The sequence below is a fragment of the Arvicola amphibius genome, chromosome 14, assembly GCF_903992535.2.
Source record: "Arvicola amphibius chromosome 14, mArvAmp1.2, whole genome shotgun sequence".
Lineage (NCBI taxonomy): Eukaryota > Metazoa > Chordata > Mammalia > Rodentia > Cricetidae > Arvicola > Arvicola amphibius.
Genome location: NC_052060.1, coordinates 5214375 through 5240052, shown reverse-complemented (window position 1 = coordinate 5240052; position 25678 = coordinate 5214375). Strand labels below are relative to the sequence as shown.

The following is a 25678-nucleotide window of genomic DNA, read 5'->3' as shown; positions in this document are numbered from 1 at the left end:
AGCTGCTGCTGGGAGTGTGAAGGTTTACCTGGAGCCAAAGAAGAACAGGATAGCTTTCTTCTTCAACCTGGGGGTCACAATTACAGATTTTTTTTAATTTTTTTTTTTAGTTTCTGTTTTCTCCACTGTTCTCTGTTCTATGAGCTAGAAACTTGAGTCTGTCTGAAATTCTATCCAGATTGCTGTATGAGCCGGGCACTGTTGGCACACGCATTTATTCCTAGCACTTGGGAGGTAGAGGCAGGCTGATCTCTGTGAGTTCGAGACCAGCCTGGTCTACAAGAGCTAGTTCCAGGACAGGCTCCAAAGCCACAGAGAAACCCTATCTCGAAAAAACAAAACAAAAAAAAAAACCCAGATTGCACTATGAGATTCAGAGAAGACAGTCTAGAGTACTATGCCCTCTTTCTTACATCACTCCATTTTTTCTAGATTGAATAGTAAGTAAGAAGGTGATTAGTTTTGAAAATTATACCCAACTTTTGATAATTTGGAACAATATATATATTCTTATAACAAAAAGTGTTATACTAGGTTTCTCTAAAAGAACAGAACACATAGAATGGATCTCTCTGTATGAAGGTGAGTGATTCATTATATTGATTTAGGGATGCAGTCCTACTAATCCCAAAAAAGGCTAACTGTGAAGGGAAAGTGCAAGAACCCAGTCCTTACTCAGTCCCAGAGGCCTGATGTCTTGGCTATTCCTCAGTCTATGCTGGAATTCTTTACTGTCAGCGAAGGGAAGGACTTGCAAGGCAAGGACAGGCAGCAAAGGGCAGCCCCTTCCTTCTTCCCTCTCCTTTTATGCTAACAGCAGAGGGTGTGGCCTAGTGTAGGGTGTGTCTTCAAGCCTTGAGATCTGGATTAAAGGTGTGTGTTTTCTGGCATCAATTCCAGATTAAAAGTTTCTATCTTTCAGCCTTCAAATTCATATTGGAAGGGGATCTACCTACTCAATTTAAGCAAAAAACTTCTCACAAGTGTGCTGTCCATTTTAGATTTTTGTTAATTCCAAGTTTAGCTAAGTTGGGGATCAAGAATAACCACCACAAGTGTAATTTGCTATGAGAAGATCATAAATGTTTTTCAGTTCATTCACGTTGACTGATTAGATTGTTTTTCAATACCTTATGACAGGAAAACTTCATTGCAGACCTCTGTCCTCTTCAAAGTTTAAACTTCCATGCATACTCTGCAGGGCCTTAAAATGAGAGAGTATTCTGGTTTTGAGAAGAATATATTCAACAGTTACTGATAACCTCATCCTCCCAGGTGAGAAGATTATACATGAGCACCAACAATCCTGACTCTTGAGCCCTTTAAAAATATTCTAATGAATGAATAAATCCAACTATTCACTGGGCCTCTGACATCCTCTGCTTGATCTCTAGACAGCATTCTTCTCCCTGTGGTGTTGCCCATACGCATGCAGTCATCTGTGGGCACCTGCATCTGTGTGTCCTGTGGGACATAGAATCAGGGACTTCCAACATGCTAGGCAAGTTCCCTACTACTAAGCTACATTTTCACTGTCTTACCCTTCTTCGGCCTTCCCTCATGTCTTCCTTTCCTAAGGCTCCTCAGGCTGTCCCACAGAGAACTGGGTCCAGCAAGGACCCAGAGCACTTGTCACTGTGATTCTGAGGTGGATGTTACTCATGTAAAACAACCTAGTGAGATTATGCCACAAATTGTTAATTATGATGATGATATAATTATAGTACTACTATCAATAACAATAAAATCTCACTCTTATTTAAATTAACTAATTTAATTATCACCTTTCAAAATGACTTGTAAGACTGAGCATGGTTAAGGTAATTGAAGAGAAATACATGAACCAGGCCTGGTATGGTAACCTATGGCTTTGATCAGAGTAGTCTGAAGGCAGATGATGAGTCAACTCTGGAGTCTAAAGCTAACGTGGTCCATACAGCATCTTCGAACACAGCCAAATATGCAGAGTGACAAGTTGTCAAAAAGAAAAAAAATGCATGAAAGCAAATGATTGCCTCCTAATTTCCTGCTAAAATATTTCAGGCTGTCAAAGCCTTAGAGAACAAACTTGTCTTTCAGAGCCATTTGATCATCTTTAAGAAAGTTCCTCTGATGTGATGGAGAAATGGTTCAGCAGTAAAAAGTGCTGGATGCAGTTCCAGAAGACTGGCATCCAATTCACTGCATTTACAGGACAGCTGAGAACACTGGTAACTCCAGTTATCAAGGTATCCAGGCTTTCTGGCCTCTGAGGGCACCATACGCTCATGGTGCACACACCACCCTGTATAACAGGACCCAGACATTAGTGGGGCCACTGGACATAAGCACAACTGTATCTCTGATGCAATTACCATTCAAGGGGTCAAACCCAGCACTGTGTAAAAATCAGCAACACCTGCCTCACTAAAACAGACTTAATCCAGCAAAGTCCACCGTTCAGAGAATATATCTAAATGTTCAAACCTTACTCAAAATATACTAGCATTTTGGCTTCTGTACTGCTTCAGATGGCTAATTTTTCTTTTTTTTTTCTTTTTTTTTTCTTTTTTTTTCTCATGGTTTATTTTTTTTATATTTAAAAATTTCCATCTCCTTGCCTCCTCCTCCCCCCTCCCTCCGCTTCTCCTCCCCCTTCCCTCCCCTCCTTCTCCCCCTTCCCTCCTAATTTTTCTTTTTAACTGAAGTGTGTCAACCAGAATACGTTTTTTTTTTGTTTTTGTTTTTTTTGCTTAAAAACACACCCTGAGAAAGGCTGGTTGCCAGATTGGCTTAAATACATGTTCAAGCATTATTGCATATTCTCTCTCTCTCTCTCTCTCTCTCTCTCTCTCTCTCTCTCTCCCTCCCTCCCTTCCTCCCTCCCTTCCTCCCTCCCTCCCTCCCTTCCTCTCTCTCTGTCTCTCTCTCTTGCTTCACTCTGCACATGTGTTTACATTTGTGTGTGTGCGTGTTTATATATCGTTCTATATTTTTCAGCCACTTTGTTTTCCTGTAATTATAAATGGCTTTCTGTGATATGAGGACACTCCTGCCGATTAAGATTTGTGCCTCCTCCTGTTGGGGACATGAATTCTTTTGACTATGCCAGTACTCCAGAGAACCACCTATCTTAAATTAAAGCTGCACCTGCCACATTCCTAGAATGATTCTTTATTTAAAAAAAGTGTTTATTGAAAAATTTGCAGATAGTAATGTTTTCCAACATTTTTATTGATATTTATTGAGCTATCATTTTTTTCTGCTCCCCTGTGTAGTGATGGAGCTGAAGCTGGCCTGCTTTTCGTCCTACCCAGCTCCTGGCCCAACTGCCTAGCTTATGCCCCGAAATAACAACAAACAAGCTGTATTCATTTAAACATTTTCTGGCCCATTAGTTCCAGCCTCTTATTAGCTAATTCTCACATCTCTTGCTTTAACCCATATCTATAATCTATTTAACACCATGAGTGGTGTCTTACTGGGAAAGATTCAGCATGTCTGACCATTTGGCTGCCTTCATGGAGAATGTCTCAGAGTGGAGAGGTAGGGCAATTGTCTGAGCCATCTACCTAACTTCCTTCTTCTTGTTCTGTTTACTCCACCCACCTAAGGGCTGGCCTATGAAATGGGCCAAGGCAGTTTCTTTATTAACGAATGAAATCAACACAAATGGAAGACTCTCCCACATCATTTCTCCTTTTTCTGTTTAAACAAAAAAGGCTTTAACTTTAACATAGCAAAATTACATATAACAAAACAGTTATCAAGTAGTTATAGTATTTATATCTATTCTTTTTTGTTTAAACAGAAAAAGAGGAAATGATGGAGGACTCTCATTGGTTAGTAAAAAACTGCCTTGGCTTTTTGATAAGGCAGGATTTAGATAGGTGGAGTATACAGAACAGAATGCTGGGAAGAAGGGAAGTGAGGCAACCACCTCAAGCAGTCGCCATGCCTCTCCTCTCCAAGAAGGATACGGGTCAAGATCTCTCTTGGTAAGCCACCCCTCGTGGTGCTACACAAATTACTAAATATGGGTTAAAGCAAGATGTGAGAATTAATTAATAAGAGGCTAAAACTAATGGGCCAGGCAGTGTTTAAAAGAATACAATTTGTATGTTGTTATTTCTGGTGTAAAGCTAGCCGAGTGGGAACCGGGCAGGACAAAAAGCAGGCCTGCCCGCAACTCCATTACTACAGAATGGCACCCACGTGGATAATTGAATCCACAGAAAGCTTGGAATGCTTGGGAAAGAATAGAGAAAAGCGTGTTTTCTTGGTAACAGCAATTTCTCCAGTCTGGCTCTGCTTGCAAGAGGCAAGCAAGTGCTCTCATCTAAGAGAGGCTTCCTAACTCAGCCTTAGCTGCAAAACACTGCAGCTCTATTAAGAGGTCCTGCCATGAAACACTTACATAATATTGATGAAAAACCAACCACATGCTTTTCAGTTTTCAACTGTAGCAGGAAAAAAGTTTTGCTGTTTTAAAATTCCGGCTTTCTGTGCTGTCCTACCAGGCAAACTCTGACTCTTTCAGGCAGGCAGTCTGACTATGGAGGATTTGAATGTAGTCTGTGAATAGAATGCTGCAGCTTGCTTGATGGCAGGGACCTTAAACTGCCACAGAGTTGTGATGATAAACATGGCTACAGCTGATACCTCTGCCATGAGGCTGAAAAGCTAAGGAATGGGCTGTAGCCAGCTGCCAAAGCCACGGCTTTAATCCTACCAATATTGCTTGGTAAATTAAAGACTCATATGGTCACAAAAGAGAGATATACAATAAACAAAAGATTCAAAGTGGGGGCTGGAGAGATGGCTCAATGTTTAAGAGTATTTCCTGCTCTTCCAAAGGTCCTGAGTTCAATTCCCAGCAACCACATGGTGGCTCAAAACCATGTGCAATGAGGTCTGGTGCCTTCTTCTGGCCTTCAGGCATACACACAGACAGAATATTGTATACATAATAAATAAATAAATTTTTTTAAAAAAAAGATTCAAAGTAAAAAAAATGTCTAAATGGTTTACTATATGTTAAAAATATATGCAGGCTAAAAATTAAAGTTATTAAGAATAAAAAAGTAGTCGGGTATGGTAGTACACACCTTTAATCCCAACACTTGTGAGGCAGAGGTAGATTGACCTCTGTGACTTCAAGGTGTGGCAGGACACACCTTTAATCCCAATGCCTGGGAGGCAGAGACAGACAGATCTCTGTGAATTCAAGGTGTTGTAGCACACACCTTTAATCCATGCACTGGGGAGGCAGAGGCAGATGGATCTCTGTGAGTTCAAGGACAGCCTGGTCTACAGAGTTATCACAGGACAAAGATATACAGAGAACCTGTCTCAAAAAATAAAAGTAAAAATAAATGAAATAGAGGTTAAAATAAAGCCACAGAAAGATGGAAAATACACAGAGAATCTTGATACTGTATGCTATTATGCTCTCTTTAAATTGTTTGAATGCTGAGGAAGGAACAAGAGCTGCTAAAAGTTATTTGTTTATAAATGCTGCTAAACTATTACAGAATAGATATTTTAAAAATACCTTAACTTTAAAATTTGGATCTAAGGACATGATGCTTTGGAAAGGAGTTTCTTTTGTTTTCACAGGAAATGAGACCCTATGGATTGCTTCTAGCCCAATATGGTATGATAGACCATGCACTCCTGAAAGGTTGCTGCGAACACTTTCAGAAAATGACTTCACCCAACTGATGACTGAGATGAACCTGGCACACAGGTTATACCATGAAAGATCTGATTAACAGCGTCCCCATTCAGCAGGAAGAAATTTGAAGAGAAATAACTACGCCCATGTTTCAAAATATTGTTTATAAATGTTCTTTTACATTTAAAGGGGGATATGATATAGATATGAATAATTTACATTGGTATAAATTTTTGCTGTGTTGATATAAATTTAAGGTCAATTTTTTTATATGTATATGTGTTTCTGATACTGATTAAGGTATTGTGATTGTGTACTTCATTTAAAAATGTAATGAATATAGGTTGTTAATGGATAGTCGTCAATAATAGTCAAACTTGTAGTCTTGTTAGTTAGATTTTCTACATGTACATAGATATATTTCAGATAGGCATTCTTCAAATCTTTCAAAGCCTACAAAATATGCCATTTAAATGTTTTAATAACTTAGAGCTTTTCATGACAATGAGACACGTCTGCCCCTTCAAGAGGAAGATGGGCATCGAAGAGGCTTCTTATTGAGTTTGATAGCCATTTGGGCAAAAACCTGCTCTTGCCTGGACTGATGCATAGACTGGACACAAAGAACCTGCAGAGAGAGGACTGTTGAACTTCCTAAAGGTGAGATGGTCTTTCAGGGTTCCTGATTCATGAAAGAGTCTGCGAGATATTCTGCAGGACACAGCAGATAGTGACTGAACTGTCTTTGAAATTTCCTGCTTCATGGAAAAGTCTGCTGGATACTATGGGCCTGTAGGCTGAAGATGGATGCCCCAACAGTACAAAAGAACTTTGGGTGACTGTCCAGACAACAAGATGTCTCTGTAATTTCTAGAGTTTGGAAGTTGCTTATTTCTTGTTTACTTAGGTAATATTATATCCTTTTGGAGTCTTTGATAGAGTTAAAGAATAGATAGATAGTTATAGTTGTTTTCCTTTGTTATGATAAAAGATAAAATAGATATAAATATTGTAACTATAATTCTTACTTGATAACTGTTTTGCTATATGTAATTTTACTATGTTAGAGTTAATGCCTTTCATTTTTGTTTAAACAGAAAAGGGGGAAATGAAGGAAAACTCTCATTGGTTAATAAAAATCTGCCTTGACTTTTTGATAGGGCAGGATTTAGATAGGTGGAGTAGGCAGAACAGAATGCTGGGAAGAAGGGAAGTGAGGCAACCACCTCAAGCAGTAGCCATGCCTCTCCTTTCCAAGAAGGACACTGGTCAAGATCTCTCCTCTTAAGCTACCCCTCGTGGTGCTACACAAATTACTAAATATGGGTTGAAGCAAGATGAGAGAATTAATTAATAAGAGGCTAAAACTAATGGGTCAGGCAGTATTTAAAAGAATAAAATTTGTGCATTGTTATTTCGGGTGTAAAGCTAGCCGAGTGAGAGATGGGTAGGACGAAAAGTCGGACTGCCTGCAGCGCCTCACTACACCCCTGTCTGATGTGGGGTTAGTGAAGATCTTTTCCCATTCTGTAGGCTGTCATTTTGTCTTGTTGATAATGTTCTTTGCTTTACAGAAGCTTTTCAGTTTCAGGAGGTCCCATTTATTAATTGTTTCTCTCAGTGTCTGTGCTGCTGAAGTTATATTTAGGAAGCAGTTCCCTGTGCCAATGCATTCAAGTGTACTTCCCACTTTCTCCTCTATAATGTTCAGTGTGGCTGGCTTTATGTTGAGGTCTTTGATCCATTTGGACTTGAGTTTTGTGCATGGTGAAAGATATGGGTCTATTTTCATTCTTCTACATGTTGATATCCGGTTATGTCAACACCACTTGTTAAATATGCTTTCTTTTTTCAGTACTGTAGCTCTGTAGTAGAGTTTGAGAATAATTCTCTATATGAACAAATCCTGTACTTGAACCACAGGGAACTCTAAGTTCCCCATGAAAATCTGCTCTTCTCTCCAGGAATTTGCTCCTGGGAAACCCAGGTAAGCAATGTAAAGAATTTCTTTTTACAAATGAGGGTCCTGCATTGACTGCCTACCTTCACTCAAATGACACATTGGAGGGAAGTGGTACTTGCCACCCTGACCTAAACCCACATAGAAAACAGTAACTGATGTTATTAGTTACCCACCTGTAATAGATTCCTAACTGAGGAACTAAACATTAGGAGATCAAACCAATTGATTCATTTATTTTTCCTTGAGAGATGAGTAGCATTGGAGCCAGACTTTCAGGAGAGCTAGGCTGGGAATTGTTGACAGGATTGAATCACTGAAGTTATTTTCCTGTCCTCTAGGCTTTGTGTGTCCCTACAGACATAATGAGCTAGAGAAAGATGATAGATGTGGGGAGCATTTTACAGATCACAATCTAAGGGTAAGGGGAAGCATCTCAAAGTCCCTTCTTTAATAACTGTTGATATTATTCTGCACCCTTTAGAAGCCAGAATACTCTCTCCCATTTAAAGTCCAGCATGCTAGTTCAAAGTTGAAGAACACAACTCACCAGTGAGGAGGAAAAGTATGAGGTAATGAGACATTTAATCTCAGCAGTCTGATTGATGGAAAGAAGTAATTAGAATTTTCTCATAGCACACCCTTATGTGGATCAGGAAGAGAGTATAAGGAGGATTACCTGAGGAGGACCAGAAAAACCACCAATAAATTTAGTGGAGCCATCCCAGGGACTGTGAGTCTGAATGGAATAAAAAGCAGGAAGGAAGGCAGCCACTTTCAGAGAATCCTGTCTGGCTCTACTCCTGCCTCCTTACATGAATTCTTCCACCTTGACCTTCATGCTGTGAACACTGACAGGGTAAGAAAAGCATTTCTTACCAGATCATGTATATGGGAGGAATTCTTATAACAACATGAGAGGAGTAGTAACAGCTGTGTAGGCATGAACACCATTCCCTTATTTATGGAAGATTGACCCCAGAAAGCAAATTCTTTTGAGATTGTTGTTCTTGGTTCCTGACTTGACTACACCTGGAATTAACTAAAATCATAAAACAGAGGGCACTACTGTGAGAAATGTTTTTGCTTAAGTTGAAGTAGGTACAGCACTTCACAGACACACTTTGGAGGAAGAAAATCACAAACATTTATCTCAAGGCCTGAAGAAACACACCTTTAATCCATATCTAGAGTCTGAAGGACACACCTCTAGCTGGGCCACACCTTCTGCCTCCTGGGAGCCTCTAAAAAAACATGGAGGAAGCTGTTGCTCATTGCCTGCTTGGCCTCACCTTGCAGCAAGACCATTCCTTCTCTGGCATTAGAGGATCCTTCTTTATAATTGCAGCATAGACTGAGGACCAGTCGGCACATCTAACCTCCTGGACTGAGTAAGTACTGGATTCTTGGACTCTCCCTTCACAGGTAGCCTTTGTGGGGTTAACAGGACTGCAGCCCTAAGTCATTCTAATGAATCTCCTTTGTTCATACAGAGAGAGACCTTGGGTATGTTCTGTTACTCTAGAGAACCACTGTGCAAAATTTTGGATGAGTATATAAAATGTTACAAATTATCAAAAGTTGTGTATGATTCTCAAAGTTGGAAATCCATTTAACTAAGATTCAATCTAGAAAAAATAAAGTGATAACACAGTCTCTTGTAGCCTAGGCTATCCACAATGAAACTAGAATTGAAATCTGGATAATTTCAGAGACTCAAGTTTCCAGCCTCATAGAAGAGGGAACAGAGGAGAAACAGAAGCTAAAAATATATATCATGCCTATTATTTTATCCTACAGAGCAAGAGAAGACAAATCCTAGTACTTCATTTTAGAGCCAGTTTAAACTTCAAAAGACCTCCAGGAGAAATATCTCAGGATGCCATAGACAAGATCTGGGGCTATAAATTGTTCAACATCCAGAATTTCTCCTGAAGGTGGACCATCCACAACTTCCGTTTATTCTGGAGGAAATGATAGACAGTATTAGAAGCCCAACTTTCTCAATACAGACAATGTCAAATGGTGTTTGAGAGTTCACCCTAAGGGCGTCGATGAAGAAAGCTCAGATTACCTGTCAGTTAACCTAAAGTTGCTCAGCTCTCCAAAGAGTCCCATTACAGCACAGTTCAAGTTTTGTATCATAAATTCCAAAGGAGAAAAAATGAACCTATGACTAGCCATAAAACCTTTAGGTTCCTGCCAGGCTACCAAAAGGGTTTCAAAATGGTCATCCATCAAGTTTTTCTTTTGGACCATACTTATGGGCTTCGCCATGAAGACCAGTTCACCCTCCTCTGCTTGGGGATGCTGGTCCCTTACTCCTACAGTATCCCTGACGACAGCACGGAGCAGAGAATCCAGGTTCCCAAAGGCCAATTAGGAGTTGATCTAGGACAGCTGTGGAAGAATTTCAGCTTCACAGACTGCTGCCTGGTGGTAGCTGGCCAGGAATTCCAGGCTCACAAGTCCATCTTAGATGCTTGCTCTCCAGTTTTCAGAGCCATGTTTGAACATGACATGGAGGAGAGCAGAAAGATTCGTATTGAGATTCATGACCTGGAACCTGAAGTCTTCAAGGCAATGATGAGCTTCATTTACACCGGGAAGGAACCAGTGCTCCGCAGCATGGCAGATGCTGTGCTGGCAGCTGCTGACAAGTATGGCCTGGAGCGTTTGAAGGTCATGTGTGAGAGGGCCCTCTTCAGGGACCTCTCTGTGGAGAATGCTGTCCACACTCTCCTCCTGGCTGACCTCCACAGGACAGGGCAGCTGAAAACACAGATGCTGAATTTTATTACAGCTCATGGTTCCCATGTCTCTCAGACCAGAGGCTGGAAGACGATGGTAGATTCATACCCCCACTTGGTGGCTGAAGCATACAGCTCCCTGACTTCTGCTCAATGCAGTCTACTGGAGCCTTCTCTCAAATGTCTGAAGCAATACCAGGAACCTGTCACCAGTACGCTACACGTGTATTCCAGAAGCAGTGGCCATTGTTGATACCAATGACACCTGGGTAGACTATGGGGTACATGAAGCATTTACAGCAACTCTGGGGAAAGACAACATGGTTAGTAGGTCTTTAATACATTTATTAATGACTTGAATATTGTAGTGGTATATTTTTTGTATTTTTATAAATAAATCTGGCCTGAAGACCAGAAGTAAAGCTAAAGCCACCGGAGATCAGGCAATGGTGACACACCTTTAATCCCAGGATTTTTTTGACAGAGTAACATGTATCTCTGTGAGTTTAAAGGCACCTTAATCTAAACAAGATCAATGCAGTAACAAGTCCAGGTGGTGGTGGCTCACACCTTCAATCCTAGCCTAGGGAATCCCAGCACTAGATGTAATATAAAATGGGATGAGAGAGGCTTCATATTCTGCTTCTTCTACAGTCACCCAGCCTTAACAGAGGAAAGACATCTCTAGTGGCTTGGCTGCTTTCCTTTTCTGGTTGTCAGTGTGAACCCTAATATCTATCTCTAACTTTTTATTTTTGGTGCTACAGAATGGCAGGGTGGGGGAGGAACAGGATGAACTCTGATGGACTCTATGCAACCTCTCCTCTGTTGCAGTACTGGTTTGATTTTTTTGTCCAGTGATTCAGAAGCTTGGATTAAATTTAGCTAATGCCCCCAGCACATCCCAACAGGGTTTCTTTGGAAAAACCTGTCTGGATAGGACTTTGCATAACATATTATAAAGGGCTGAGAGCAAAGGAGAAAACAAACATGAATGTTTTCTTACAAGAGAAGGGGAAGAGAATGAAGACTTTTTTCCTCTGAACTCAGTTTGTGGGGACTGGAGACAAAAGTGGACAAAAGCAATTGTTCCTCTTGCAGAGGACCCTTATTCAGTTATGTATACAAAATTTTACCCCAATACAATACAATACAATACAATATAAAAGGAATAAAAATTGTAGAATCACTTTGTGGATTCCAGTGGTGTTTCTGTTAGAAGCAGCCCAGTCCTGCTCAGCTGGGGAAGTTTGTTCAAGGTCCTCACAATCACAGACACAAATGTTAATGAAAAGATACCTAATTGTAGTGAGGGTCTGCAAGCAGGCCTGCTTTTCGGCCACCCGGCTCCTGCACGGCTAGCTTAAATCCCAAAATAACAACACACAAACTGTATTCTTTTAAATACTGCCTGGCCCATTATTTCCAGACTCTTACTCACATCTTGACTAACCCATATCTAATAATCTTTGTAACACCACGAATGGTGTCTTACCAGGAAAGATTCAGCACGTCTGACCTGGTGGCTGGCTTCATCGCATCTGGCATCTCTCTCCTTGAGGAGAGGCATGGCAGTCTTGCTAACTTAGGAGAGGTGTGGCATCTGACTGAGCCATCTACCTCACTTCCTTCTTCCTGTTCTGTCTACTCCACCCACCTAAGGGCTGGCCAAGGCAGTTTCTTTATTAATGAATGAAATCAACACAAATAGAAGACTCTCCCACATCACCTAATGAAATTGCTGTACTCAGAGACTGGTGCCTCGCCCAGCTGTCATCAGTTAGGCTTTCTCCAGCAGCTGATGGCAGTAAAGGGTTCACACAGTCAGACAAACGGGGATCATAGGGACTCACAGGGACTGAAGAGGCAATCACACAGTCTGCATGGGTCTGCACTATGTCCTCTGTATGCATACTGTGGTTGTTAGTTCGGGGGTTCTTGTGGGACTCCTAACAGTGGGAGTGTGGGGAGTCTCTGACCTGTTTGTCTGATCTTGGGAACCTTTTCTTCCTTCTGGGTCGACTCCCCAGCCTTGATATGAGAGGTTGTGCCTATGCTTATTGCATCTCATTATGATGTGTTCAGTTGATATTCCCATGTTCACCAACTTCCTAAAGCAGCTGTCAGGACAGAAAGATGGATTGGATATTTCAAGACACAAGGAAAGATTAAAGAAGTAACATCAGCCTCTAGTGCTGGGTCAGGATTCTGCAGGAGGCAGCTTTCTCCTTAGCCCATGTCCATTGGTCCAGGCATTAAGAGGTAGAAAAGGGAATAGCTCCTCTCACTATCACCCATAGCGACTCCTGGGGAAAAACTTGCTTCCCATTACTTTAGTCTTAGGATTTTTGGTCTGGAAGTTTTGACTACAGGGTGATTGGTGGTGTGGGGTCAGTGCCCCTGTCTGGAGCCACAACAAATATTCCACTGGATGGAAGCTCAGACTTCTCCCAAGCCATTTTGAACTTCTGATGCCCTTGAAACTACAGGATAAGAAGGTAATAAGAAGGTCAGAACCATGAGGGATGCATTCACCCACTGAGACGGCAGGACAGAACTAATGGGAGACCACCAAATCCACTTGGAATGGGACTGATGGAACATGCGACCAAATCGGACTCTCTGAGGGTGGCTGATGGTGGTGGCTGACCGAGGAGCCAAGGACAATGGCGATGGGCTTGGTCTCTACGACATGGACGGGCTCTGTGTGAGCCTTGTCAGTTTGGTTGCTCACCTTCCTGGACCTGGGGGGAGTTGGGAGGACCTTGGACTCAACATAGTGTAGAGAACCCTGATGGCTGTTTGGCCTCAAGAGGGAGGGAGTGGGGGTGTGGGTGGAGGGGAGGGGAGGGAAGGGGGAGGAGGAGGGGAGGAGATGGCAATTTTTAATAAAAAATAAATAAACTGGAAAAAAAAAGATAGTAGCTGAGCAGCTGTGCGTAGCTGCGCGGAGACTCGCGGAACACGTGTGACCAGAGCGGCGGTGAACGGCGGAGGCAGATTAATGGCGGAGCGGTGGCAGCTTAACAGCACAGACACAGGAAATAGGCATAAAGCTTTATTAAAGGAGAGAGGGAGAGGGAGAGGGAGAGGGAGAGGGAGAGGGAGAGGGAGAGGGAGAGGGAGAGGGAGAGGGAGAGGGAGAGAGAGAGAGAGAGAGAGAGAGAGAGAGGAGAGAGAGAGAGAGAGAGAGAGATTAAAACAGAGAAGTGGGGAGAGAGGCAGAAGCGAAGCTGCCTCTCCAAGAGGAAGATGGAGAAGAGAGCAAGCTCAGGCCAGAAGCTGAAGATCAGCCTGCCTCAGCGGAATGGGGAGGGAGTGGGCGTGGCTTGTCTCTTAAAGGGACAGGGACCAAAACCATAACACCCCATACAACCACAATGGCATTATTAATTTAAAATGGATGGTGATGTCCCTTGAGGGACATTCTTTTAGTGTCTCAATCTTAAATATGGTAACCATTGGTACTCTCTTATTGGATGTTACATCACATGATAAGGATATTGAGTTAAACCACCAATATCTATATGAACACATTCTTAACAAAACATAATAAAATCACTCATGTAAACTGTGAGCCTCCTTTCTGTAATTGTTCTCATGACCTTAGCTGGTATTTGTAATCACCTTCCTCTACTACTGATAGAACAGCCTAACTCAAAAGCTCAAAAACCATCTTTATAAAAGGTCAAAAGAAGTTGGTTTCTGGGGAAGGAGGCGGAGAGATGGCTCAGAAGTTAAGAGCCATGCTGCTCTTCCAGAGGACCTGAGTTCAATTCCCAGCACCCACATCAGGTGTCTCACAACCTCTCTGTCTTAATTACGTTTAAAAAAAGAAAATAAAGCAAAAAGAAGTTGGTTTCTATTCACCATAAAACTTAATTTGACATTCCCCACACCCTATACCCTGACATCCACCCTCAGAAGGTAATATCTTCTGCCAACTTCCTACATCACCAAAATTCTTCTGAAACCCCCAACCATTGGAAAACCCTCAGTCTTACATTTTGGGGGTTATAAAAACCACTCTACTCTTATGTTCCTGTCTATACCTTCAAACCTGGATTTAGGGGAGAAAACCTACTATGGAAAAAAAATTAAACTTACATAAATTGATTAAATTTTGAGCTGGTGGTCTTTACTCTCATTCAGTCATTCTTGACTCTTTTCATGGAGGTGTGACCTATATGTTCATCCTGGTGGGTCTGTGCCTTTTGCTACCTCCCTGTATTAAAATGTTTCAGTCTCCCATTGTCTTTAATTATAGAAGAAGGTGACACCAAGAGAAGCCCTGTAGGAACTGCAGCCCTGAGTTATGAGATCCCTGCCCCCTTTTGAGGTGCTTATGTGCAAAGAAAACATAATAAATTCCCTCTGTTCCTGGAGCGGAGGAAGGAAGGAATTTTGAGTGCATGGTGACCGTTCCTTGATCCCTGCCAGGGTCAGGTTACAGTCCCTTCGCAGCCCCCTCCTCATTTGGTGCCATGGTATAAAAGCCAGCCTGAGCAGGACAATAAAAAAGCTGTTCCACCTCAACCTCGTGCTCTGTGCATTCATTCAATCCAGACACCCTCCACCGAGATTCTTGGTTCCAGCCCGCGCTGGCGCGGCAAGTCCTAAAGGATTTCCTGTGCAACAACCATGTTTCTTACTTCCATTGTGGAGAAGCAATTCAGTTTCCCCTTGGTAATACTGATCAATCACCTCTCTTAAACTGTTATTTCTTTCTTAGCATTTGTCTTAAGGACATCAGAAATCTGAGCTTCCAGTTCAATGGCATATTTGTTGTTGTGGGTGTAGTCATGAGCACTGCCCTCACCCTGGAATCAGAACAGTCCAGGGCAGCTTAACCTAAGGTAATGGGAACAGCAAACAAATTTTTTCCTAGGGGATCACTAGGCTTTCTAGTGAGTGTAACTATTCCTATTTCACCCACCCTATGCCTGTACCCAAGAATCTTGGCCATTAAGAAACCATACCATATATTAGATACTAGTTCAAAGCATATACTGCCTCCTAGAGAATCCTGCCCTCCAGGCTGATGGCACCTCATTGTCTCTTTTGTAGTATCTTCAAAAAGTTATTCCATCTTTCTATCATGACAGCTGCTTCAGGAAGTTGGCGAACTTGGTAAGACAAGTGGAACCCATGATTGTGGGCCACTGTTGCACCTCTCTGGGAATTTAGTTCCTTCGTCAGAAGCTATACTGTGTGTAATGCCATGATGGTTGACAAGGCACTCTGTTAGTACCTGTATGGTAGTTTTGGTTAAATCATTACATCCAGGAAAGGCAAATTTATAACTAGAATAAGAATCTACTCAAGTAAAAACAAAGTGTTGTCCATTCCAGAGAGAAAGAAATCCAGGGTAGTCATCTGTCACCAAGCTGATGGCTGGTCAGCCTGGAGAAATGGTGGTGTATATGGTGTCTCTGTTCTCTGCTGTAGGCAGGTCTGGCATTCAACAGCTGCTGTAATAAGATCAGTCTTTATGAGTGGATGTCCATGTTGTTGATCCCATGGATGACCCCTATTGTAGTTACCTTGGCTACTTTGATCATGAGCCCATTGGGATTACTTGGGAAAGAGGCTGACTATACACAGAATTTGTCATTATTGATTCCCTCCTCTGCTGAAGTCACCTTTGATGGACATTTACATGGGTCATAAGGATCTTCACAAATGGACATTTACATGGGTCACAAGATCTGTCCAAACATTTCTTCCTCAGATGTCTTTCTCTCCAATTTTTCTTTATTATTTCCTTTCTTCTGTTTTATTTTGTCTTCTCTCTACTAAATCCTGACTTCCTCTCCCTCTACTCCTCACATAACTACATAACTACTACCATTCTAGTTCACTTCAGAAAAAAAAAACCCAGCCCTTCTGGGGATATCAACAAAACTCAGCATACCAACCTTCACATCAAAGCTAAGGGAGACAACCCAGTAGGGAGAAAAGGCTCCCAAGAAAAGGCAGAAGAGTCAGAGGCATCCATGTTCCCACTGCTATGATTCCTACAAAACTCCCAAACTAAACATCATAACATGTATATAGATGACTTTGTATAGACCCATGCAGGCTCTGTGATTCCCTCTTCAGTCTCTGTGAACTGCTATTAGCCCTGCTTAGTTGATTGATCTTGTAGCTATGTTTGCCTGGTATCCTTGACCCCTCTGGTTCTTACTATCTTTCCTCCTCCCCCTCTTCCTTGGGGTTTCCTGAGTTAAAGCTAATGCTAAGTTTGTCCATGGATCTTAGTATCTGTTCCCATCATAGCAGGCCTAACTGATGAAGACTGGATTAGTCACCAATCCCTAAGTATAACCGAATTTCACTAGGTGTCATTTCAACTTTTTTTTTTTCAAAAAGTCTTGTTAGGTCATTGTGCCATGTAGTTTCTGGTTTATGACCATCCAGGCTGTGTTGGACATCAGCCCCCTTTCTTGGCTTAAGCCTCAAGTTAGACCAGTCATTGACTGGTGATTCCCACAAGCTCTGAGCCACCATTGCCCAGCACCTCTTGAAGGCAGGACAGATAGCAAGTGTAACACCTGATTCAGTGTTACCCCCTTGGTACAGTTCATGCACCACTGTACAGTACACAAGTTGGGCAAGGGCCTGGAGATTGAAAGAACACACAAAGAGACCTGGGTCATTCGAAAGGAGATCAGCCAAATGCCGTTTATTTAACCTTGGGGAAATTTTTATATACCTTGCTGCTGCACAAGGATTTCCACCCAGGCAGGTGGGAAATTACCACACAAAGATGGAGTCAACAATGTCCTACAGCTAATCACCAGGTGGGGGCAAAGGGAGCACAGGAACAAACAGAATGTTTTAGCTGGCTGACCAGAAACTGTCCTGAAAATGAACCCCAAGAACAAGGGTAGACCCGGGGCCCTACAGGTCCCCCTTTTATATAAATTATATGACTAGACCTATCTTAGGTGGCATTGGACGTCAGGCAATACCCCTTACCCATCATAGGAAAGCATCCAGGTCAAAACACATTTCCTGTCTTAGGTTGGGGCAGCCCCCCAAAAACCTTTTCCGTCATTGGCTCACTAGTCACCGAAAAATTCTTTGGGGCAATAGCTAGGAGGACTTGCCACGTGGCAACATTGACCTGAGCTTGCCTTTGGCTCTGGCACCATGAAACCATGAAGATGATGCTCCAGCACATATAAGCACTACTTAAGGAGACTGTGCCTGCTCAATCCTTAATAAGTCTGTCCAAATTGGAGCCCTTTAAGTAAGGTCTCAGTGCTGGTAGAACCCTGGTATAGTAAACTAGAATAATCTCATAAGCCAATTTGTAAATTGTGCATTCCAGGGTCCGTGAACAACAGCAATAACCTAGCAGTGGTCTTTAACCACAACCAATTACAAAATTAACTGCAATATTCATTTGTAAATTTAGCTCAATTTGAATGACCAAGGCATTTGCAACCTGTCCTGAGAAGGTATCCATTTTGCTAGCAGAAGCAACTGACTGACTAATGGAAAATCCAGCAGCACTAGCTGCTCTGGCAGCCACAGCAATGGCTGCATTATCATGGGATGGGTAGATAGGTAGAGGAACAATCCTTGGCATTCAGACCACCACAGCCAGCAGCTCAGGATCCCAGCAACTCTTCAGTTGACAAGCCAGTGTCTACTTGATCTCTTGGCTCTGTCTTGTCTTCAGGCTTCTGGACAGAAAAATCCACAGCATGTACCAGACACTCAGGTACCCATATTAGATTGTCAGCATCCTATGGGAAAACACAAACAGCCCCTCTTCCCCACACCAGTACAGGACCTGGACCATACCCGGTGCCATCTGCTAGATTCTTCCATTTAACATGAGGCATCCCAGAAGAATATGGCGGCCAATGCCGGTCAGCAGCGGTATGAGATTGAGCCAACAGTCAAAAAAATTTTAAATATATAAAATAAAAGACAAATGGTCTCTGGGGGTGGAACCATATTCCCTCTTTTTTGTTTTATGCAAATAGGCTTTGAGCGTACGATGCGTTCACTCCACTATAGCTTGTCCTTGAGGATTATAAGGTATTCCTGTTTTATGAGCAAAATTTAGCAAAGCCAGTGCTGGTGTAGGCTGGCCCATTATCACTTTTTATAGTTTTTGGAACTCCCATGTAAGCAAAAGCCTGGAGACGGTGACTTTTAACATACTGTAATATTTCTCCTGTATGAGCTGAGGCAAAAATAAGATGAGAATATGTATCCATGGTTACGTGAACATATTGCTAACACCCAAAAGAAGGAACATGGGTGACATCCATTTGCCATAAATAATGAGGAGCAAGCCCATGAGGTTTAATTCCCAAATGGGGAACAGTTAATATTTTTTGCACAGAGTGCATTTTTTAACAGTATCAGTGGCTTGCTCTCAAGAAACCTTAAAATGAAATCTTAAAGACCCAGCATTGAGATGAAAACCATTATAAGTTTTTTCTGCAGCTTCATAAGATTCTTGACTTACTGCACAAATTTGGTGGGTAAGCCGATCAGCCAATGTGTTCCCCTCGCTCAAGGGACCAGGGAGGTCAGTATGAGCCTGCAAATGCCCTACATAAATGGGAACAGATCGGGCCCAAGGCAAAGTTTGAATAGCTAGTAACTGCATCTGGACTTGAGATACAGAGGCAATATAAGCTGCAGTTTCCAAAGGTGCAAGAATTTTGCTTATATACTGACTGTCAATAAAAAGGTTAAATGGAATATCAGCATATTTCTCTAAGGCCATTTGTAAGCGATCAATTCAGCCACCTGAGAAGATTTAGCATTAACAGGCTAAATATCAAAATCAGGAGGGGAGGCTACCACAGCTCTCCCTGTGACCCATCAGTAAACACATTCCGTGCCCCTGCCAGAGGCTGCAAAGAAATAACTTTAGGGAAACATAGGATGATTTTTGAAAAAGGTGACCAACTTATCAGAAGGATAATGATTATCAAACTTGCAGGGATTAGTGCATAAAAACAAGGTCCAATCTTCAGCAAAATTCTGCAACCAAGTTATTTCTGCCTGGGTATATGGTGTAATAACCTTATCAGGTAACATTCCAAAAGTTTGCAAACTAAGTTTATACCCTTTCTGAATAACACGTAGCACAGCTGATGGGTGCAAGATAACAATTTTTACAGGTGACACGTGCTCATATACCCATAAGATGGATCCTTGCTGCCAAAAAACTCCAGTAGAACTATGCTGATAAGGAAAAATTATCAATAGCAGCGGCTGACTATAGTCAATATAATGAATATGAGCAGAGGCAAGCTTTTCTTCAATTAAAGTAATACATTGCCTTGCCTGAGGTGTCACGAAAGGAAGTTGGATCTGGATTCCCCTGCAGAATGTTTATACAACCATTTACTGCTCTAAGATCTTACAGCAACCTCCATTTACCAGACTTTTTCTTAATAACAAAGATAGGAGTATTTCAGGAAGAAGTGGATGCTACTATGTATCCTGCCTCTAGCTGGTCCAGGAACTCACTCTCTAGACCAGGATGGCCTTGAACTCACAGAGTTCCACCAGTCCCTGCCTCCAGTTGCTGGGATTAAAGGCTTGCACCAGCACACTTGGCTTTTTTCCTGGGCTGATTAACTGCCCCTTTACCCACAGGGCAGTTCCTTTTGATGTGCCCTGACCTTTCTCACTGAAAACAATTCCTTGATCTAGCTCCATCTTGACCCTTTCTAAGGGCAGAAACAATTGCCTGACCCATCACATGAGTGCCATCAATGTCCCTGCATAACTGGATAAAGTCATTTAAATTTCTATTTCTATGGGGACATAAGTTTCATAGGCCATAACTGCTTCTTTTAGTTGCTTAATCTCCTAAAAGGCCAGGGGGTTATGCTGCCTGATCCTCTGTCCTTACAGATCCAATAATTTAATCTGTGCTGCTAAACCCTTCCTGCACCAGCCAACATGCCAAGGTCATGCTGGAGGGAAACCATTACAATCCTCCTGCATTTTACCTCTCCACAACAATCTCCTCCCCAAAGACAGGCTCTGCAAAGCTGCCTTCCTTCTATTACTAACTTTTTTATCAGTGCAATCTCCTTTTCCAAAGTTTCTTCTTTCTCTTTTATATTCCTCTTAGTACTCTTAACTGTTTCCTGCTCCTCAAAACTCTTAGTAGAACTCACAGATTCTACTTCCTGAATCTCCTCAAAGGTTTTGTTTAAATTCTCTAATTGCTCTTTTACTTTACATCATCACTGAGAAGAGCATCTCTGACTAAGAGCCACAGTGAAAATATCGCTATGGGAAATTCTTCTGGCCCTCACTTCTTCAATGCTTTTACCTTTACCTGCTCCCAATCAGTAATATTAAAGCCCCCTGGGTGTAGAAACCAGGGACTAAACGCTTTCAAAAAATTAGGCAACAAACTACCTTACACAAAAGAAAACTGTCTTAAGGAACTCTTGTGCTGTCTACTTTTAATACCCGTGCCTTCCTTGCCTTCCTTCTCTAAAAGCACTATCAATTGGCCCATCAATCAATTGGCCCATCATTACTGAATTACTATCACCCATTACCAATACACCCTCACCATTCAATTTCTTTACCTGCTGGCCAGCCTTCCGAGGACGACCTCTCAGGGAACCCTACTTCCCAATCTTGCAGATGGGTCTCCGACTGTAGTTGCTGATGATCCCAGCGGTGCCTCCAATTGTAACACCCAATTCAGTGTTACCCCCTCGGTACAGTTCGCATGCCACTGTACCGTCCACAAGTCGGGCAAGGGCCTGGAGATTGAAAGAACACACAAAGAGACCTGGGTCATTCGAAAAGAGATCAGCCAAATGCCGTTTATTTAACTTTAGGGAAATCCTTATATACCTCGCTGCTGCGCAATGATTTCCAAACAGGCAGGTGTGAAATTACCACACCAAAAATGGACTCAACAATGCCCTACAGCTAATCACCAGGTGGGGGCAGAGGGAGCACAGGAACAAACAGAATGTTTTAGCTGGCTGACCAGAAACTGTCCTCAAGATGAACCCCAAGAACAGAACTAATGGGAGATCACCAACTCCAGTTGGAATGGGACTGATGGATCATGAGACCAAACCCGTCTCTCTGAATGTGGCCAACAGTGGGGGCTGACTGAGAAGCAAAGGACAATGGCGCTGGGCTCTGATTCTTCTGCATGGACGGGCTCTGTGGGAGCCTTCTCAGCTTGGTCGATCACCTTTCTGGACATGGGGGGAGTTGGGAGGACCTTGGTCTTAACATAGAGTAGGGAACCCTGATGGTTCCTTGGCCTGGAGAGGGAGGGAGGGGAGTATGGGTGGAGGGGAGGGGAGGGAAGGGGGAGGAGGAGGGGAGGAGATGGAAATTTTTAAATATAAAAAAATAAACCATGAAAAAAAGATGAACCCCAAGAGAGATGGCTCAGTGTTAAGAGCACCAGCTGCTCTTCCAGAGGTCCTGAGTTCAATTCCCAGCAACCACATGGTGGCTCACAGCCATCTATAATGAGATTTGGTGCCCTCTTCTGGCCTGCAGGCACACATGGAGGAAATGTGTATACATAATAAATAAATTAATTAAAAAAGAAAAAAAAAGATGAACCCCAAGAACAAGGGTAGACCCGGGGCCCTACAAGTAAATTCAAGACTTTGTGGCTGGGTTGATGCTCCAGCTCCACCACTAAAAGCCGTGCCTGGTTACTTAAGATGGCTGCCTTGGCACCTTATCCTCCATTATAAGAGTTCTTCCTAGGTCACAGAAAGTTTCCACTTCACTAGGTTTTTGTAGCTCTCTTATATGCCCCCATTCCAGTTGTCTCTCCTGTGTTCTCTCCCTCCATCCCTCCCCTTCCCCCATCCCTCCTCTTACCATTCCCACCTGCCCCAGTCCACCTGCAAAGTCTATTCTATTTCCCCTTTAGTAGCTGCTTTTATAGTTTGAAAGTAGATTCAATAATCTACTTTTTTATCCTATCATATCTATCCCCATTTTTCTTTTCTGAATGAGATCCCTGAATCTAATCTCTTTTGTTCAACCTCATACCTATGACAACTTGTAACCAACCCCTTAGACGATGACAAATATCCATAACCCCGAGAAAACCCAAAAAACACCCACCCAACCTTTTGGGAGAGTAGATGCCACATTCTTAAAATTACTTCCTGGTGTTGGGGGCACTGGTAATTTTGGGGGACCCTGAGAAAATCAGGATAGTTGTTAAGTCTAGGCTGGAGCAATCTGTGGAGCTGGGTCATCTCAGTCAGCAGCCTTGGAGCTCTTTTGAATGCTGGATCATATGGGCCATTTTTATTAATGTCTGGTCCCCATGCTCTAAAGATATACAAACTTTTAAAGGTAACATACATGTTTGTATTAATATAAGTATAGGCTGCATTGAGACAAGTTAGCCAACATGATTTTTATAAGTGTTTGAGCAGGTAAAATACACATCACCTGTCTTCTAGTTTCTTTAAGTTTATTTTTCCATGTCTGTAGTCAGTATTTCAGGGGGTGTTTCTTGATCAAACCCGATTTTCCTTAACCCAGAATGAATCTATAGCCTCTCACTTCCTGTGGAATCAGAAGCATAAACTCTCCCCCAAAGCGACATATTTTTTGACTTAAATTTTGAAGTCAAGATAATTTTAAGATATAGAGATTAGTTTAATATACCAGTTTTCATAATCCAACGTCTCTTAGCACCCAAGAGTTTTAAAGGTAGCGTAATAATATACATAATCCAGACTCTGTGCATTTTCCATCTTTATGTGGCTTATTATAATTTTTATTATTCTATTTTTAAGGACTGTTCTACCCTTTTTCTTTTCTCTCCAAGTCTACATATATTTTTAAACACACTGCAGCCCCTTTAGAGGTTCTTTCCATCTGACTCTGTCATTACTGTGTATCTGTATCCTTTTCTGTCTGTATGAGCAAAACCCCAAATCTGTCATGCAGTGAGTGGCACTTACAGCTCAAGCCCACAGAGAGCAACTGATAAATGCCTCTGTACTGAGGCCCATGTAAAAGACTGCAGAAACCCTTCACCCTGCTTAGCTCATGGTGGTTGGCAGCTGTCTCCATCTTGCAGGCAGTTATCCGGAAATGCGTCTCTGTGCTGCAGGTGGTATGAGAGACTAGGAAACCCCACATAGCTCTGTTTCTCTGTGTTTAGAACCTTTATAAAGCTTTCCTCAGATCTTATGTGGATTCACAACAGATGGTAGACACCATATGTAAAAGACATTTCCTGTCCCAACTCCTGGTCCCAAATAATCACTCAGACACTTATATTAATTACAACTGCTCAGGTGATAGCTCAGGTGTGTTACTAGCTAACTCTTAACATTTTAAGTTAATCCATATTCCTTATTTATTCTCTGCCATGTGGCAGTACCTTTATTATCATGGTACGTTCATCTCCTGCTCCCTCCGTATCTGGCTGGCAGTGCCTCTGACTCTGCCCTTCTCCTTCCCATCACCCTTAGTTTGGTCACCCCACCTATACTTCCTGCCTGGCTACTGGCCAAACAGCATTTTATTAAAACAATTAAAGTGACAAATCTTTACAGCATACAAGAAGATTATCCCACAAGAATGGAGTGTCTTTGAGAAATAATTTGAGGAATATTGGTATTAACTCTTCTTTGGAAGTCAAGTAGAATTCTGGCTAAAGCTATCTGACTCTGAACATTTTTTAAAGTTAGAAGGTTTTTAATGACTGCTTCTGTTTACTTAGGATTTATAGGTCTATTTCAATGGCTTATAGTCTGAGCTGGCATATGTGATCTCTTAGAATCTACAGAACATTTATCCAGGATGTTCTGACTTTTATTGCCTCCATTTTGAATTGGGCACAATTCTAATTAATGTCTGAACTTATGTATTATACTTTCTTTTTTATGGAAGCATCTAGGATTCTAGGATTGCAATGTTTATAGGGCTAGGTGCTGGTTTCTGGAGTTGTCTTTCCTGGGAGGGTGTTCTGACTTTTGGTTTCTGTTTTCTCTCTAACCAAAGTGTGATTGCTGTATGCTCTCTGGTAGGAAATTTTCTTTGGACTTTATAGTTTTGGCCACTGGAGGTCCCAGGTGAAATGTGTTTCTGGGTATTGCGAGCTGACACACAGAAATGGGTATAGGATAGAGGATTGAAAGGGCTCATAGAAGGGAGGAGAACAGAGAGTTCCACAGAATCTGTTTGGTTTGTCTCCTTGGAATGGAGAAAGACAGTGAACAAAGGTCACTCCAGAAGGTCAGCTACAGCACTGGAAATGATACTGGGAGCGGGGCAGTTAGAGCTAGAGGAACAGAAGAAAAAGAAGATATCTCCAGACAGGCTACCTTCTTCTCTAGCTATAGTTATACATTTTTGTTGGGACTGCTAGTCCACAAGTAATGACACAGAGACTTATCACTAATTATGAAAGCCTGGCATTTGGCTTAGACTTGTTTCCAACTAGTTCTTATAACTCAAATTAACCTGTTCCTATTAAACCATGTTCTACCACATGACTTTTATCTTTCCTCATTAAGGTGCATCTGATTTGCTCCAAGTCTGCTGTCAAAATCTGAGCACCTAGATTTCTTCTCTCCCCCAGAAGTTCAGCCTAACCACTCCTGCCTGGCCATTGGCCATTCAGCTCTTTATTTTCTTTATCCATTCTTCTGATGTACAAGATTTAGGGTACTTCCAGTTTCTGGATACTCAATAAGGCCAATTGAACATAGTTGAGTGGATGTCTGTGCATATATGCCCAAGAGTGGTGTAGCTGGGTTGTTAGGTAAATGGATTCCCAATTTTCTGAGAAACTACCAAACTGATTTTCATGATGGCTGTCCTACTTTGAACTCTTACCAGCATGGAGGTATATCCTCCTTGATACAGTTTCTTGGCAGCATGAACTGTCACTTCTGTCACTGACAGGTATAAGATGGAATCTCAAAACAGATTTGATTTGCATTTCCCTGATGGCTAAGTATGTTGAGCATTGCTTTAAGTGTTCCTAAGCTATTTGAGATTCCTCTATTGAGAATTCTTTCTTTAGGCCTTTTTTAATTTCACTGTTTGCTTTTTTGATGTCTAGTTTCTTGAGTTCTTTGTATATTTTTTATATTAGCCTTTTATTGGATTGACTAAAATCTCTTCCCATTCTGTAGGCTGTGGTTTATACTGTTGATGATATCCTTTGTCATACAGAAGCTTTTCAGTTTCATGTAGTCCCATTTATTAATTGTCATTCTTAGTACTTGGTCTATTGATATTCTGTTTTGGAATATATCTCCTGTGACAATGCTTCTAAGGCTATTCCCTACT

The 25678-nt window shown here is 42.0% G+C and overlaps 1 protein-coding gene across 1 annotated transcript; it reads left to right on the top strand.

Annotated features, from left to right (window-relative positions):
* Positions 1-3476: 3476 nt before the first annotated feature.
* On the top strand, positions 3477-10658 carry LOC119801184 (speckle-type POZ protein-like). Its single transcript, XM_042054129.1, is given in 6 exon segments — positions 3477-3525; positions 7580-7643; positions 9554-9570; positions 9573-9620; positions 9623-9778; positions 9781-10658. Coding segments are annotated over 6 exon segments (1173 nt in total). The 3' UTR covers positions 10620-10658.
* Positions 10659-25678: the final 15020 nt, after the last annotated feature.